General features: G+C 37.5%; 1 protein-coding gene across 1 annotated transcript in view; it reads right to left on the reverse strand.

The window, feature by feature from the left end:
• Positions 1 to 577: 577 nt before the first annotated feature.
• Positions 578 to 14,504, reverse strand: part of Tenm1 (teneurin transmembrane protein 1) — a 748,830-nt gene continuing 734,903 nt past the window's right edge. The window contains exons 32-35 of the mRNA XM_034485178.2: positions 10,429 to 10,816; positions 8,342 to 9,562; positions 7,670 to 7,812; positions 578 to 5,874 (exon numbers count right to left, since the gene is read on the reverse strand). Of these exons, the coding sequence (XP_034341069.1) occupies positions 5,116 to 5,874; positions 7,670 to 7,812; positions 8,342 to 9,562; positions 10,429 to 10,816 (2,511 nt within the window). The 3' untranslated portion in view covers positions 578 to 5,115. The remainder of the gene's footprint in view (positions 5,875 to 7,669; positions 7,813 to 8,341; positions 9,563 to 10,428; positions 10,817 to 14,504) is intronic.

Raw genomic sequence — 14,504 nt, forward strand, 5'->3', positions numbered from 1 at the left:
AATTACTATCAAGTCAAACATCCAAAGTCCTATTAGCCATATTTCCCAGTTTCATTTACAAATATCTCTGTATGAAAAGTAAGTAAAAATTGTTAATTGTCAAAACCTGTGGTATAGGGCCTGTGTGGACCTGTTGTCTCTTTGTAAAGTCTGTCATGATTGTCACTCTTGTCTCCAAACATCCTATATTTTTGGCAATGCATTAAGATATCATGCGTTTCTAGCTCTCCATCACCAGTTTGTAGTTTTTTTTTTTAATTTAATTTTTCTTTATTTTTGAGGAAGGCACCAGAAAAAAGAGAGCAAACCTTTTAAAAAGTCATAACCTAAAGGCATTTAATTCACTGCAGCCACTCTTGTTTATTACGTGATCATTTGTGTCACCAATCCTATTTGTATGAAAAATAAAAATGAAGGGACCTCTGCCTAGGATTAGTGCCTTTCTGATTTCTGCACTTACATTTTCAAAATCATGTGGCCTTTACTGTTCCCTCCAAGGAGCCCCCTTTCCTATCTCGATTGAGCAGATTGACATGGGGGTTGCAGTTTGGCGCGTGAAATAAAATGGGACACGATGTTCGTTTGCAATTTTATTTTTTAAAAATGAAATATTCAAAGTACTTTTCTTTCAAATATTGACACAGAATGTTTAACTTTAAATATTTACAGCATGTTGTTGTGATGCTCTTGTAGAAAAAAAATGCATGCTTCCGGCCTGAAAGCCAGAGCAAAATGCAAAAGACCATGGAACTGCAGCCAGAGAACATGAACCTGTACAGTATCCAGTCACTTTTCAGCACAGGAGAGCAGAAATACAAAATTGGAACCTATTGTTTCCTAGCAACACGGCTCAGGCCATTATAACACAATTTTCAGTATGATTAGAACCTCTAACTGTTGTTACATAGAAACTGAAAATCTTGGCATACACTGTAAACATCTTTACTTTTCATGAGAAAGGAAGCAGCTAAAAAGAGTCCTTTTCGGAACAGAAAGGCTGGACTTCTCCTTTTCACCGTTTCTCTTACTGATGTTTTTGCCAGAAGAACAGTAAAGATTTTAGACACTGTCATGATTCATACACGTAAAATATTTTTCAAGGACACAATCTGATATACTAACATTTATTTAAGAGGTTAAAGTCCACCACTAAATCTAAGGAAAGATTTTTAACTGCCAAACACATTTCCTTTGACAAATAATGTAAGATGACAACTGCCAAGACAAAATCCACAGCAAGTTTAACTCTAAGTATGTTCAATTACTGTTTAGGAAGCGATTTCTTTTACACACAGTAGCATATTTGGTCCTTAACAGCTTTCACACAAAGGACACACTGAAATAAGTCACTGTTTTGTGGTTGAATAATTACTATTTTTTTTTGTTGTTTTGTTTTTCTCTTTTTTTCTGTTTTTGTTCTTTTGCTCTTTTTTTGTTTGTTTTATTTTCTTTGCAGAATAGAGAACCTTACAGAAGGCTGTGGAAGAGCAGTCTGAGATCTGAAGTATTAGGCAGGTTGCTATGTATATGTGAATTCCTCCAAGTAAACAAGAATGGCGCATCCGATCTATAGTCACATGTTTCTCTACAAGCTAGAGTACACTCCATTCTCTCCAACTTTTCTTGATATGTGATTCTGCTTTTCATTGCAATTGAACTAAATTGTCCCTAACACAAACAAATCTGAACTCTCTGGTAAAGTTACTGTGGGAACAGGTCTGGTGGGAAAGGAAGAGAAAAAGGAAATGCAGAACTAAGTGTTGGAAACTAAACTTCTAAGGAAAGTTGTAATGGAATGGTATACCTCTATGTAGGTAGTATGTGAATTCCAAATTATAGATTGTCAAGTGTTCATATATTTGGCTATGTTGTATATATTATTTCATATATATGTAGTCGTCTATATATTATAGAGCTCCTAGGTGGCTTGAGAATAAATGTCATCCTTATTTTATACATTATTTTGTTGGGTTAAAAAATAAAACATATACTTATTTCTATGGCAAGTGTTCTGGTGAAAAAAATGAATTGAGCTGTATTTCTCTTTCCTTCCAAAACCGTGCTTCTAATCAACAGCAATTGGAATGACAACTAAAAATGGCTGTATTTAAATACCTTTAAACTTTGAACTTTTCAGTTCATTTGGAGTGCAATAGTAAAACAAGTTAAAACTAAAAACACACCAATGAAATGGGTCTAAGGAAAAGAAACAATCACAGAGTATTTCCTGTATCCCTCCCAGAACGTTCCTCACAGGAACATCAAATCCTATCGTCTCACTTTAACCTGCATGAGTGGTATGTAGCTGTGTCATGTGAGCCACCTGCTTTTTGCCTGCGAGAAATTTCATGCATTTTTTCCCTTCAAAGCTGCACTGTCATCAGGAAATTCAAATGATTTGTCCTCTCATTCAAACTTCAGAACTAAAACTCAGTGAAAGCATCCTTTCTACTCTGCCAACAGGAAGCAATATACTTAATATTCTCATGTTCTTTTTATGAAATGCCAAAATGTTTCTCTTAGATTTGCAACTTGTTAGTACTAAAAACCTTTTGGTTTTTCTTTTCCTCCTCAAAACTTTAGGAGTTGTAAAGAGAACAATAATATTTCAAGGCAGTATTAAAACCACAGTTGTAAGTGATAAAAAGTGCATTTCCTGAATATAATACAAATATAACTTTAGGTAACCAAAGGCACAAACTAACTAAATACATATTACAAACTAGAATTGCACAGTTCAAGGTAATTACTATGAAGGAATAGCTCCAAATATTTCTTTCTAATGGATATTTAAATCGGTTTGAAAATGATACATCACTAGTGAGTTGCAAGAGAGCGCAATCACTTAAAATAGAGGCAAAATAGACTCCAAAATTGACACATTGGGTTAGTGATACAAATACACCACATTTAAGAATGTACTTTTATATACAGTTAACAAATTATTTTCCTATTGACTTAAAAGAATGTCAGAGGTTCTAGGAACTTAAGATCTATTTTTAGGTTGGTGTGGAGGTATTTGAATTTTCAACATGTTTTCGAAACTTGTTAGTATTCTACTGTGAATACTGTACTGATGACACAAGCCTGATTCGGAAAAAAACCCTATACTGGGATTTTAGTCTGGATTGGCAATATCTGGAGCTGGTGTGCTTCCAATTACAAAGATAAATGATGAGTTCATCATGGTCTCTCTCTCTCTCTCTCTCTCTCTTCCTCCCCCATTCTCACCACATGTATGTGATGATCTGAACCTGAAGGTTTTAACAATGAAATATTTCAATACACTCTCCTCTACTCTTTTTCTGGGGTCCCTCTTCTTCATTGTTTGTATAATGAGAGTCAGATTCTTAAAACAAAAATCTTATATGAGCCTGGATTCTGACTTTGCATATTTCCAATGCAACTATCATTACAACCAGGACAATGACCCCATATTGTATTTAGGTAGTAGCTGGAAAGAATCTAAATAAACAGTCTATCATAAATTCTCCTCCAGACATAGCAAATGTTCATCGGGTGATGCGAGGGTAGAAGCTGGCTCCTGGGAATTTTCTACTGGGCACACTGTGCTGTCATGAATTTTCATTTGCGGCAACTTGCAATTACACAGCATTTTATAAACTGCCTCTTTGTCTATGGACACAAATCTCTCAGCTCACCAAGTGGCTTCTTTTACTGCAGGATTCATAAGAGATTGAGAAAACTACAGCAAATATTAATATTAACCCTGACATTTCTCTAAATTTTGAGCAATTATGAAACAAACAGCCCCTCCTGAAAACAGCTATTTTCCTAGGTGGAAAAATTATTTAAAAAAATACATAGAATAAAGACAGAGAACTAAAATAACCACATAAATTACACTGGTGAAAATCTAGTCTGCCCCTCAGTAATAGATGAAATTCTTTAAGTTGGAAAGGATTCACTTAATTCAATTTTCTGCATATGGCTGGGAGATTCAATACAAAATTGTACATTTGAAAGATGACTCTAAGTGGGAGGAAATGATGAGGCAGCAACTATTGTTATGTTGGCTTTCATCTCATTTTCACTGTAATGCAAGGTCTATTGTTTCTAAGGTTTTGGCTCTTAGGAATTTCTGCAGCAGTAGTTAATTTGTTTCTCAGCATCCCAGGCACATAGACCTGTTAACGCCTCTTTTCTTGTATCAGAACCATCCATTTTAGTATATTACCTTTCATGTGCACAAACCATTGGATTAGTGTATTACTAATACTGAATTACTAATGTGAAACTATGACCAAAGCACATCCTATATATAAATGAGAAATTCCTACCCAGGTTAATAAAAGCTATGTTTACATGATGCCAATACAGCTGGGCAAATGGAGAAAAAATTGAGTCAAAACAGATTATGTGAGAGAGGTCACATCGACCAGCTGCTTTGGTATCACGTATACACAAGCAAATCAGTGGCTCTTCAGCCTGCTTACTGCACCCACAGCAAGGTATGGTTGACTGAAGCCAGCCACCACACGCCAAAACACAGCACAACAACATGGCATTTACTTTTTAACAGGCAAGGAGGAAAAATCAGGAAAGGAGGGAAAACATTTTCTGACTCCAGGAGATGGTGCTTGAAGATATTTTCTATTTCCTTTTAAGTTTCCTAGAACAGATCTGGACAATGTAAGGGGGCTGGCAGTCTTTTGAGATGCAAGGTTTAGATACTATTGCACCACACTTTTTAAGTAGCCTATAAGTTTTGCCAACAACTAGATGTGAAACTTGGTGTCCCAATAGAAATTGAGAACCTTGGGTTCTTTTTATGTAGTTGAGCATATGCATGGCTCAACAAATTGAAAGTGGTGCTTTCTGAAAACATTTGTGTTAGCTGTTTGAGTTCAGCTTGTGTTCTTTTGAATACTGCCACACAAGAACTAAAAATCTCTGTCATTTCTTAAAGAGTTTAAACAAACAATATTAAAATACCATCTTCTGTCACATTGAAAGGCAGTTGGATATGTTTTTCCTCCATATTTACATATACAGAGTTCTGATCTAGAAAACCAATACAATAAACCTTTTTTTGTTTTGTTTTGTTTTAAAAACAGGCAGTCTTTGGTGACGCAAAGGCAGAGATTTCTTTTGTTACCTCCTGCCTATTTCACTCTGTCTCATGAAGTGAATATTGTTGGCACTGTCTGAAAGTTCTAAATACTGCTCAACAGACAAGACAAAATACCCATCATACCCCTGCACCCTCCCGGTGCCCAAAAGCTGCTGTTTTTCCCCCTCTGTCCATACCCGAGTCCCTTCTTCCCCTTCCTGTAGCCTTCTCTGCTCCTGAGTCCAGGCCTGGGCCACCGCGCGCTGTCTGGCCATCTCCAACACGTGGTTCTTCTCCTCTTCGACAGTTGTTCCGTACCGGATATTGAAGCACAGAGCTCCGTGCTGGAGTTGAATATCTGCAAATCGTCTAGTCCTCCCATTTAACACTGAAGTCATCTGAGACACAGTGACATTAACACCATTTTCCAGAATCCGCCTCCCCCCAGTGTTACCGATGAGCACAAGGTCTTCCTCCAGAGACCCCAGCTTAATGAAGTAGTGAGTGTCCCTCCCTTCTATGGTAAAATGCAGGTTTTCCAGATAATGAGCATTGTTGAGAATGGCAGCAAGACGCCTGCTATCTTCATTGGCTACTCCTATAATATCAGCTGTCACTATGCCCTCCTTGATGGCAAATTTTATACCCTTGCCAAAGACAGAAGGGACAGCAGCAAACCTCGGCTGTTTCCCTCCTTCAAGGCATCGCCCCTCGTTGTACTGAGGAGTCATAGGAAGCTGATCCAAGGAAATGAAATTCCTGAGCTGTTTCTGGAGCTCACACTGAATGCCCAGGATCATCTAGGAAAAAAGGCACAGGGCAAAGGCGGCACAGGGTTAGATAACTGCTGTATGCCTGGTGGTTATTGGAAAGGAAAGACTGGTGAGGCGTGATCCCGTTTTAAAAGTTGTCATTTAGTCATTATTAAAAAAAAAAACCTGGACTCTCTACATCAAAGATCTTGAAAACAGGTACTGATTTCTCAGGTTTTTTTTAGTTGTGTGTAAGAAAATATGTTCAAACATGGTAGCCCACAATTTCACAGCTACAAGGAACTTTGTGGGTTTTTTTTTTTTTTTTTTTTTTTTTTCTTTTTAGCACTTACTTGTGTTAGCCAGTTTCTGGAAAAAAATTCCCATTCAACATGAATATATTTTATGTTGATCAAATCCACTCCTTATTCCTCACTTCCAACTTCTCCCAGGTACTTCCCCCCATATCATACTCCCAACTTGTATCCTCCTGTGTTTGTATATTATACTGAGTCCGATTGGTCCAAATGGTGCTACTCACATGCATGAAGGTACAGGGCCATCCACGGTAGCATGGACAATTCACCAAAGGCTCTGCCCCTGAGAAAAACTGCCCCCTCTGTAGTCATTGAATGCCTATAGCTTCTCAACTAGGATTGGGGCCTTGTGAGTCCCACTGCAATACTGGAACAATGACTAGATTGAATTTGTGTACGTCTGGTGTAGACAACCAGAGCCGTTGAAAGTTTGTGACTATACATATACATGCCTGTCATGTCCAGAATACACACTTTTTCTGCAGCAGTCCCTGTAACCTCTGCTTCTTATGATCTTTGTGCCCCTTCTTCTGTGATGTTCCTTGACTTTTGTAGGGAGGGGCATAGAAGAAACCTTAAATAGGTCTGCTCCCTCAAAACATAGATCTTATATTCAGCAAGGTAACTGGCACTAACTAGATGTTATTACTACACATGGTGATACATTATGCAATTTGAGATTGCAAAAAAATTGTATAAAGCATAGTTCCTGCTTTAAATCACTTATGGTCTTACAAATAACTGAAAAAAACCCTGAAAAATATGAAAGACACATGCTGATCTTTTTACATATACTTAATGTATTTTTCTTACTTGGGCAACTTTCAAACTTGCTAACAAACAAAGAGAAAAGACTAAGAACCCTCCTAATATCCAATATTTTTTCAAACATTTTAACAGTTGTTTATTTATTGACAGTTTTTAAAAATGACTTTTAGTTATAAAAACTGTGTATATATCATAAATTCTTATAAAATAGCTCTACAATATCTATCTACTTAGAATTTTCTTTCCTTTATAATTTTGACCTAAATGTCATTTCTCTACCCAAATTTCAGTTTTGTCTTCTTACTTCCTTTCCCATAGTCATTTTCTGCCACTACCTCCTTGTTTCATGGTTCATAGTTCTCCAAAACTTTATCACTACAGAATGTAATATCTTTGTTTATAATACCTGTCTATGTTTTTCTTTATCAAAAACAGTTTTACTATGTTGTTTTCATGTTCTTAAGGCACAATTCTTGAAATCAGTTGGCAGTTTGAAGTCTTAGTACAGTTTTTCTCTAGAGTCCATTATTACTGTTGCTAGCTGATTTTAGAATGGAAGACATTCAATTCCTTTGTGCTGTCTTCAGTAATCTACTAGTTTCTCCCTTTAAAGCTACTTTCCTGATCCTTTCCTTACAGATGGCTTCTCATACATCATTCAAAAAGCCTCCCAAAAGCCTCCCAAAGAAATAATCATTTTTTTGTGCATTAGATGATATTCTGTTATTTTTTTTTTTGTTGTTCAAATTTGTACTAACCTTTCCAGGATCCCACTCTTGGGTCTTTGTCTGAAGCTGAAGAAGCTCATAAGTTAATTCCATGTTCTCTAGTTCTGGTTTGGGAAATCCAGGTAGTACGTTATGTAACTGGAAACCAAAGAGCTCCAGCCAACTGCCAATGTCTGTGAGACACAAAATTTAAAAGAAAAAAAAAAAACAATGACATTCAAAAGGTGCTTTCTAATTTGAAAGATATGCCTCTGCTGTCAATGTTGAGACCACGGGAAGGTAAAGTGAGCATTCCCCTTATTTGATTTACTCCAAAACAATATCCATTCCCCTATGTAGGGAAATCTATTGACCTGTGGGCAATCCCAGGAATAGGCTCAATTCACTGTAGTGAAACTCATAATATGGCACTGCTTTTGAGACCACCTGGATTGTGACCCTAGATTTATTCCATGTAACACAATCCTGATTGTTTTATGGCAGTACATTGGCAAGCTTTTATGGATAGAGCATAAAAATAGCTTAAAGGGAAAGAATCAGGATGCAAAAGCATTACACCTGATAAAAAGTCCCATGCTTTTCTTATTCTACAAAATGAGACATGCAGAGGGAACATCTCTACAAAGATATTGAGACTATGGAATAAGATTGTCTAGCAGTAAGTTAGGTCAAGCTCAGTTTAATTGAATTCCACTTAAATACCTGTGGTATACTTTGCAACATCTTGAATTTTGCCAACTGGGTAGTTATTCTCAAAGGAGTAGAGGTTGAACGGTTTAGGAAGAAGGTTCAACTGTTTCCATATGTGATGATTAGGCGTTGTCCATCTGCCAGCAACAACATCATAATCCCTTTGCCCTAGATGCACTAATTTAGTAAGAAAATCATAGAGTCCTCCATGAAAACCAATGATGACCTCAAAGTCAGGGTATGTATCATGATAGATGTCACCATAAGGTGTGTATAAAATCTCTTTTATGACCTGACCCCGACTGCTGAACACGGCTAGTGGAGTGCCCATATTATCACAGGCTACATAATATTCTTCACCACTGCTTAGCTCCATGGCAATAAGGTGACCTTGGAGATCATAATAAAGAGATGTAATCTCTGAGCTTGTGTGGTTGTACAGATGAGTAACTCTTATGGGGTTAGCAAGGTCTGCATAAAAGAATTGGAGATGCTGTCCTAGGCTGGACTTACTGGCAACACGTCGCCCAAGCCCATCATAATAATACTGTACAGTCCAGCCAGAAACTCTATTGTAGGCTTTCTGCAGCAGACCATTAGAATTATACTCAAATATATCATTTCCCCTCTGTCTCAGAAAACCATCTTCATCCATTTTATACTGAATTTCCCCTAGTCTAGTGATGCGGTCTCGGAGGTCATATCTGAGAGGAGTAAGACGAGCACTATTCCCATGGCTCAAAAGGTTGATGTTTCCGTTCAGATCATAACTATACCGCCACTGGGTTTTGTCATTCACAGAAACAGTTTGAAGTTGCCCATCAGCATCATATTCATAGAAATACCTTGTGATATTGGCATCTACTCCTACCCTTATATCACATATGACCATCCGGCCCATATTATCATACTGAATAGTCATCCAGTAGGCAATTGCCTTTAGGATCTCGTATTGGACTTCAATGACTTGTCCATTGGCATTGAAGATCTTGGTGTGCTTCATCACTGTTGTAGTTATAACTTGATTTAAATCATAATTAATTACACTGAATTTTCCAAATTGTTCTGTTCTACCAGAAACATCAACATATCGGTATAGATCTATGGGCAAAGGGGTCTCATTGATCACAGCTTGCATGCTGGTGACACGAAAGTTGTTGTAACTGTAGTCAAACCGTGCATTCACAAGACCTTCTTCACTGAATCGGAAAATCTGACGTCCAATGAGAGGTCCTGTAGGAACAAAAATAAAAATGAGAAAATAACCATCTGATAAACTAGGCATAATCTCAGAGCTTTTGGTTAAGTATTGATACTTTTATACTTAAAATCATATTTTATTATAGATTGGTCTCTGGTGTCTGATGCCTGGGCATATCAGTGTGTGTGTGTGTGTGTGTGTGTGTGTGTGCACGTGCATACACATACACATGTAGCATTTGTCACTAGACATGGAAAATATTGCATAGCACAGTTACAGATCAATTTAATTATAGAGAGTATCAAAATAATAACCTATCCAGTAGCCTAGAGGGAAGAAACTGCTATTATGTTCATGCAGTTTTGCTATCATCACTGGCAAAATGAATTCATTTTAGTTAACCTTTGCTACAAAGTCAGATGGTTAGATTTTCACAATGTCCAACATTCAAGTAACTGGCTTTGGGCATGTTACAAATACAAAGGTTGAAATAAATCCCAGAGTTCTGACTTTTGTCATTAACTGAAGCTTATAGAGGTTACCCAGGGCTTGAGCTGCTTTCTGAGCTTCATGTCTTATACACAGATCTCTGGAAAGATACAGGGGTAGATATGAACAAGTGCAGAAGTGCAGGGTTAAGATAGGTATTGAAGTTGCAATTGTTTTGAAAGCTGAGAGAGACAGAACTATATGGTGTGGTATTAAGGAATCAGCTTTCAGGTAGACTACAGTGTGCTTCAAAGTTAGAATGGAAGATAGTGTAAAGAGGAAAACAGAAATTTGTTCAGTCAAACATGAGTTAGCATGAGAGGTTAGTACTTCTTTTTATGAATGTGATGATAAAAATATAAGAGAGTATGGATATTGAGGTATACTGCTACCCAGTTTCATAACAAACCTGTTTGCCTGTATCTGATTGTGCAGATGAATCCGTCATGCATCAGGTGTATTGTTTTAATCACTCCAGAAGACTCTTCATATGTTAATGTGACCTGAGTGGTGTCATAGAGAATCTCAGACAGTCTTGCTTGCTTTGTGTACTTGTATAAAACTCTGCGCCCAGTCCCTAGATGTAGAGTCTGTAATAGTCGGCCATCTCGACTGTAGTCTTGGATGAAAGAAGTGCTACTGTCTGGTGGAGTGTAGATATTACGGTAGTAGCCCACTGAAAGCATGGTTTGTAAGCTGTGGCGCACCATGCTAGGCATGGTGACTGACAGCAGACAATCTGATTGGTCATACTCAAAGATGTAGCGCCGCTGGCTGTGTAAGAGAAGCATCACAGACTGAAATGAGACAAGAACAAAATAGTGTAATTTGTACCATGAATATTTAAGAGATTCCAAGAAATACACGTTCATCCATTTAACACATATTTTTCTAGCAATTACTATGTGCCAGGGACTGTGGCAGATCCCAGAGGATGTAGTAGTACACAGTAATCTTATCTACCATCATGGAATTTGCAGTTTAATGGAAAAGAAAGACAAGCAACCAAGTAATTATAATACAGTGTAAAATGAGTTAAGACAGGGGATGTTTAAATGACTTCAGGAAAGTAAAGGAAGAATGGTGATCCCAGACTTAGGAAGGAAGATTAAAGTTGAAACCTAAATAATCTTGGGTAGGCAAAGACGGAAGGAAAGGGAAGCATACTTCTGGTAAAGGCTGCAGCATTAGGAGGGGTTGAGTATTAAGGAAGCCTATGAAAATGGCCTTTTCCTATAGATTGAGAGGAACTTTGTATGGCCAGAATGTGTGTGGTTTGGAGTAGTGATAGTGAGTAGTAAGAATACATTTGAATCTAGAACTTGCATGAATTGTTAAGGCTTGAGACTTAAGCCCATTTGCAATAGGGCTGTCAAGTTTTAAGCAAGTCGTAGACAGGCACGTGAGGTGAGAAACAGTCAGGTTGGTGTCTTAAAAAAGGTCACTATTGCTTTTATATGGGGATGGATTGGAGGGAGATAAAGTGGGGACAGGGCATATCAAGTGTGAACTTTGATCCACTGAAATTCATTGATTTTATATAGTTCTTGTCTTCCTGAAAAGGTGCATGTTGAATATAAATACTTAACTTTTTCATTTTTCAATCTGATTCATGTTTTAATACAGAGACAGAGAGAGAGAGAGAGAGAGAGAGAGAGAGAGAGAGAGAGAGAGAGAGCGAGATTAAAAGTGAAGAATTCTTTGGTTATATCCTGCCCAACACACAATTTTTTTTTAATTTTAGGATCAGTTATTTGTCAAAGTATAATACTTTCTATATAGCTGATGTTAATAAATATTGGTTGGTATAATTTTAAACAGAAACATGAGTCAGGCCTGCTGGTATAGGCCTATAATCCAGGCTACTCAGGAGGCTAAGGGCAGAAGGGTCACAAGGTCAAGGCTTGCCTGGGATACAAAATGAGTTTAAGGCCTCAGTTACTTTGAAAGACTCTGTCTCAAAATAATTCTTTAAAGGGTTGTGAATATAGATCACTGATAAGAGTACATGCCTAGCACATGTGAGATTGTAAATTCCATCCCCAGTACCACAGGAAAAGAAAGTCAGTATCAGCTTCTTTACACATAAAAAAAAAACCACTGTTTTATGAAATACTCTAATTCACTGGCAATTAAAACTTACTTTAAAAAGAGATTTTGTTTAATTTGTATGTGGGCATATGCATCTGTTTCTGTATATGCATTTGTAGAGGCTAGAGAAGGACACAAGGTACCCTATTCTAACTCTCCGTTTTATTCTCCTGAGAAATTATTTTTCAATGAATCCGGAGCCATCCTGGTGGTCAGTAAGTCTCAAGTCCTCCTGTCTCTGTCCCCTGCAGCATTGGAGCTATAGGTAAATGTGAAGCTAGGCATGCATAGCTTTTGTGATGTGATGTGGGTGTTGGGGATTTGAACTCAAGTTCTCATTGTTGTGTAGTGAGCACTCATAGACACTACACTACATCCTCAGTGTTTTAACCAAGCACACCGTGCTACATCCTCAGTCCTGTTGTCTTTACATAGAAATGAAAAATTCACCCTAGGAACTCTAACATAATGCTTTAAGAGAGTTTCACCCTTTTGAGAATTACAAAACAACAACAACAAAATTAAGTTCAACTTCTGAGCTCTGCGTTGTGAAAACAATAGACATCTTTTCATTTTCTACATGCAAATCACATAAATAACTGTGAGTGTTAATTACTTAAACACATGCAATGTGAATTTTTAGAAGCCAGCAGAAGCACGATGTAATATTGTATGTATGATTTTTTCAGTTGCGTGTCAATACCACGAAATCAGTGTTGTTTGCTCATTTGGTTGTTATTTCTTCCCCACCACCATCATGTTGGGGATGCAGAAGTAGATGCAGAAATCCTGTCATCTTGCTACCCATGAAACACCTGCAGCTTGCCACATCTTGTAGTTCAGCCATTGTGATCTGCAAACCCTCCTGAATAAAAGGCACAATCTTGCGAAGGCCTGGGGACAGGAAGAGAGGCCCTCTCTCCATTAATGCAAAACTCTTTAGAACCAGAAGGAATTGTTCCCATGAATGGGACAGCAGGTGGGAGAACACTGAAGTGGGTGGGGTAGATGCAGTAATTGGTGAAAATACCTTTGTGTTATTTCCACACCCCCCCCCAAAGTCTGATTTTTCCAGCTCCTTTCCACTCTCTCTTGTCAGTTTGCCAAGAACAAATGACATCTGTCACTTGTGGTGTGGGCCAGGGACAATCACCATATGGCTGCCACACATTATCCAGCACCGTCGTCCTGCCTATTCTAGCACTGCACTAGCTTTGCCAAAAATTTACACGGCTTTGCTATTGCATTCTTTTGTCTGTTTGCTTCCTTTAGCCTGTAGCAAACCAGTGCCTGATCCCTGCTTCTCTGTGGTGCTGACTCCGAGTTGCCTTTAAAGCCACCCTCTCCCTGTGTGTTTTAAACCTTCCTGCTAATGGCAAAAACGTGGAGGAGATGATTAGAAATCTCCCGCACGCTATTGTTTTGTTGTCACAATACCATTTAGCCCCATTTGGCTGCTTTTTCACTTTGGATTGGTATTATTAACAGTTTGTTCCAAAACAATGCTTGTGCGTCTATCCAGTGTCCACTGTGCTACTGTAGGATAAAAAGCTATTCCTGATTAGTGAGAATAATAGAGTGGGAGGCTTGTGTTTTTTAAAATAGATTATTATACTGTAAAAGAAATCTCTGTGAAAGAAAATAAAAGAGAACAATCATGGCTGTATACTTATTCGAACAAGACTAGAAACCAAAGTAGAAATTTGAAAAGGTATTAACACTCAAATGATCACCAGATGGCAGTGTGGGGCTACCTGGGAACTGAAGTCAAAGATGTTCTGTCTCTGCAGTAAGCCTTGAAAACAAACCCAAATAGGCATTTTTGTGTAAATGCGTAAAACTAAACCTTCTTATTAAATGATTATAAAATATATTTAAGGGCACTTTAAAAATGGAGCTTGTAAGAGTGATTTTAGGAAACTGAAAGATTTACATCAGATATAATACAAACTTCGTTGCACCGGTCTTCAAAATATAATTAACTTAGAGAAGTGTCATAAATCTAGGCAGAAAATTAATGACTACAGAGAGAAAAACTAAGAAGCAATAATTGATTTTCTTAATAGAGAAGAGATTATTTAAGAAACCACAGCCATTGGCCAAATACTTATTTTTTCCTAATGAATACAAAGCATTGTTCACAAAATGGTATGTGTAACTTTCACCTACTCTAGAGAAAGTGAAACTATTTTTTTTCTTTTTTATGAAATTGTTGCATGCTAAGGTTAAAAAAAGTGTGATGCTGATTTTAAGATATCATGGTGTCAGCACAGCAAGGAGCTTTTCAAATGTAATGCCAGAGTATTTGGGGGTAAAGAAAAATATATTTTAAAGTTTGAACATTCTTTCTGTATACTATGAGAAGTAATATGTGTATCCTCACCCATTCCCTGT

The sequence above is a fragment of the Arvicanthis niloticus genome, chromosome X (genome assembly GCF_011762505.2).
Source record: "Arvicanthis niloticus isolate mArvNil1 chromosome X, mArvNil1.pat.X, whole genome shotgun sequence".
In the NCBI taxonomy this organism is placed as follows: Eukaryota; Metazoa; Chordata; class Mammalia; order Rodentia; family Muridae; genus Arvicanthis; species Arvicanthis niloticus.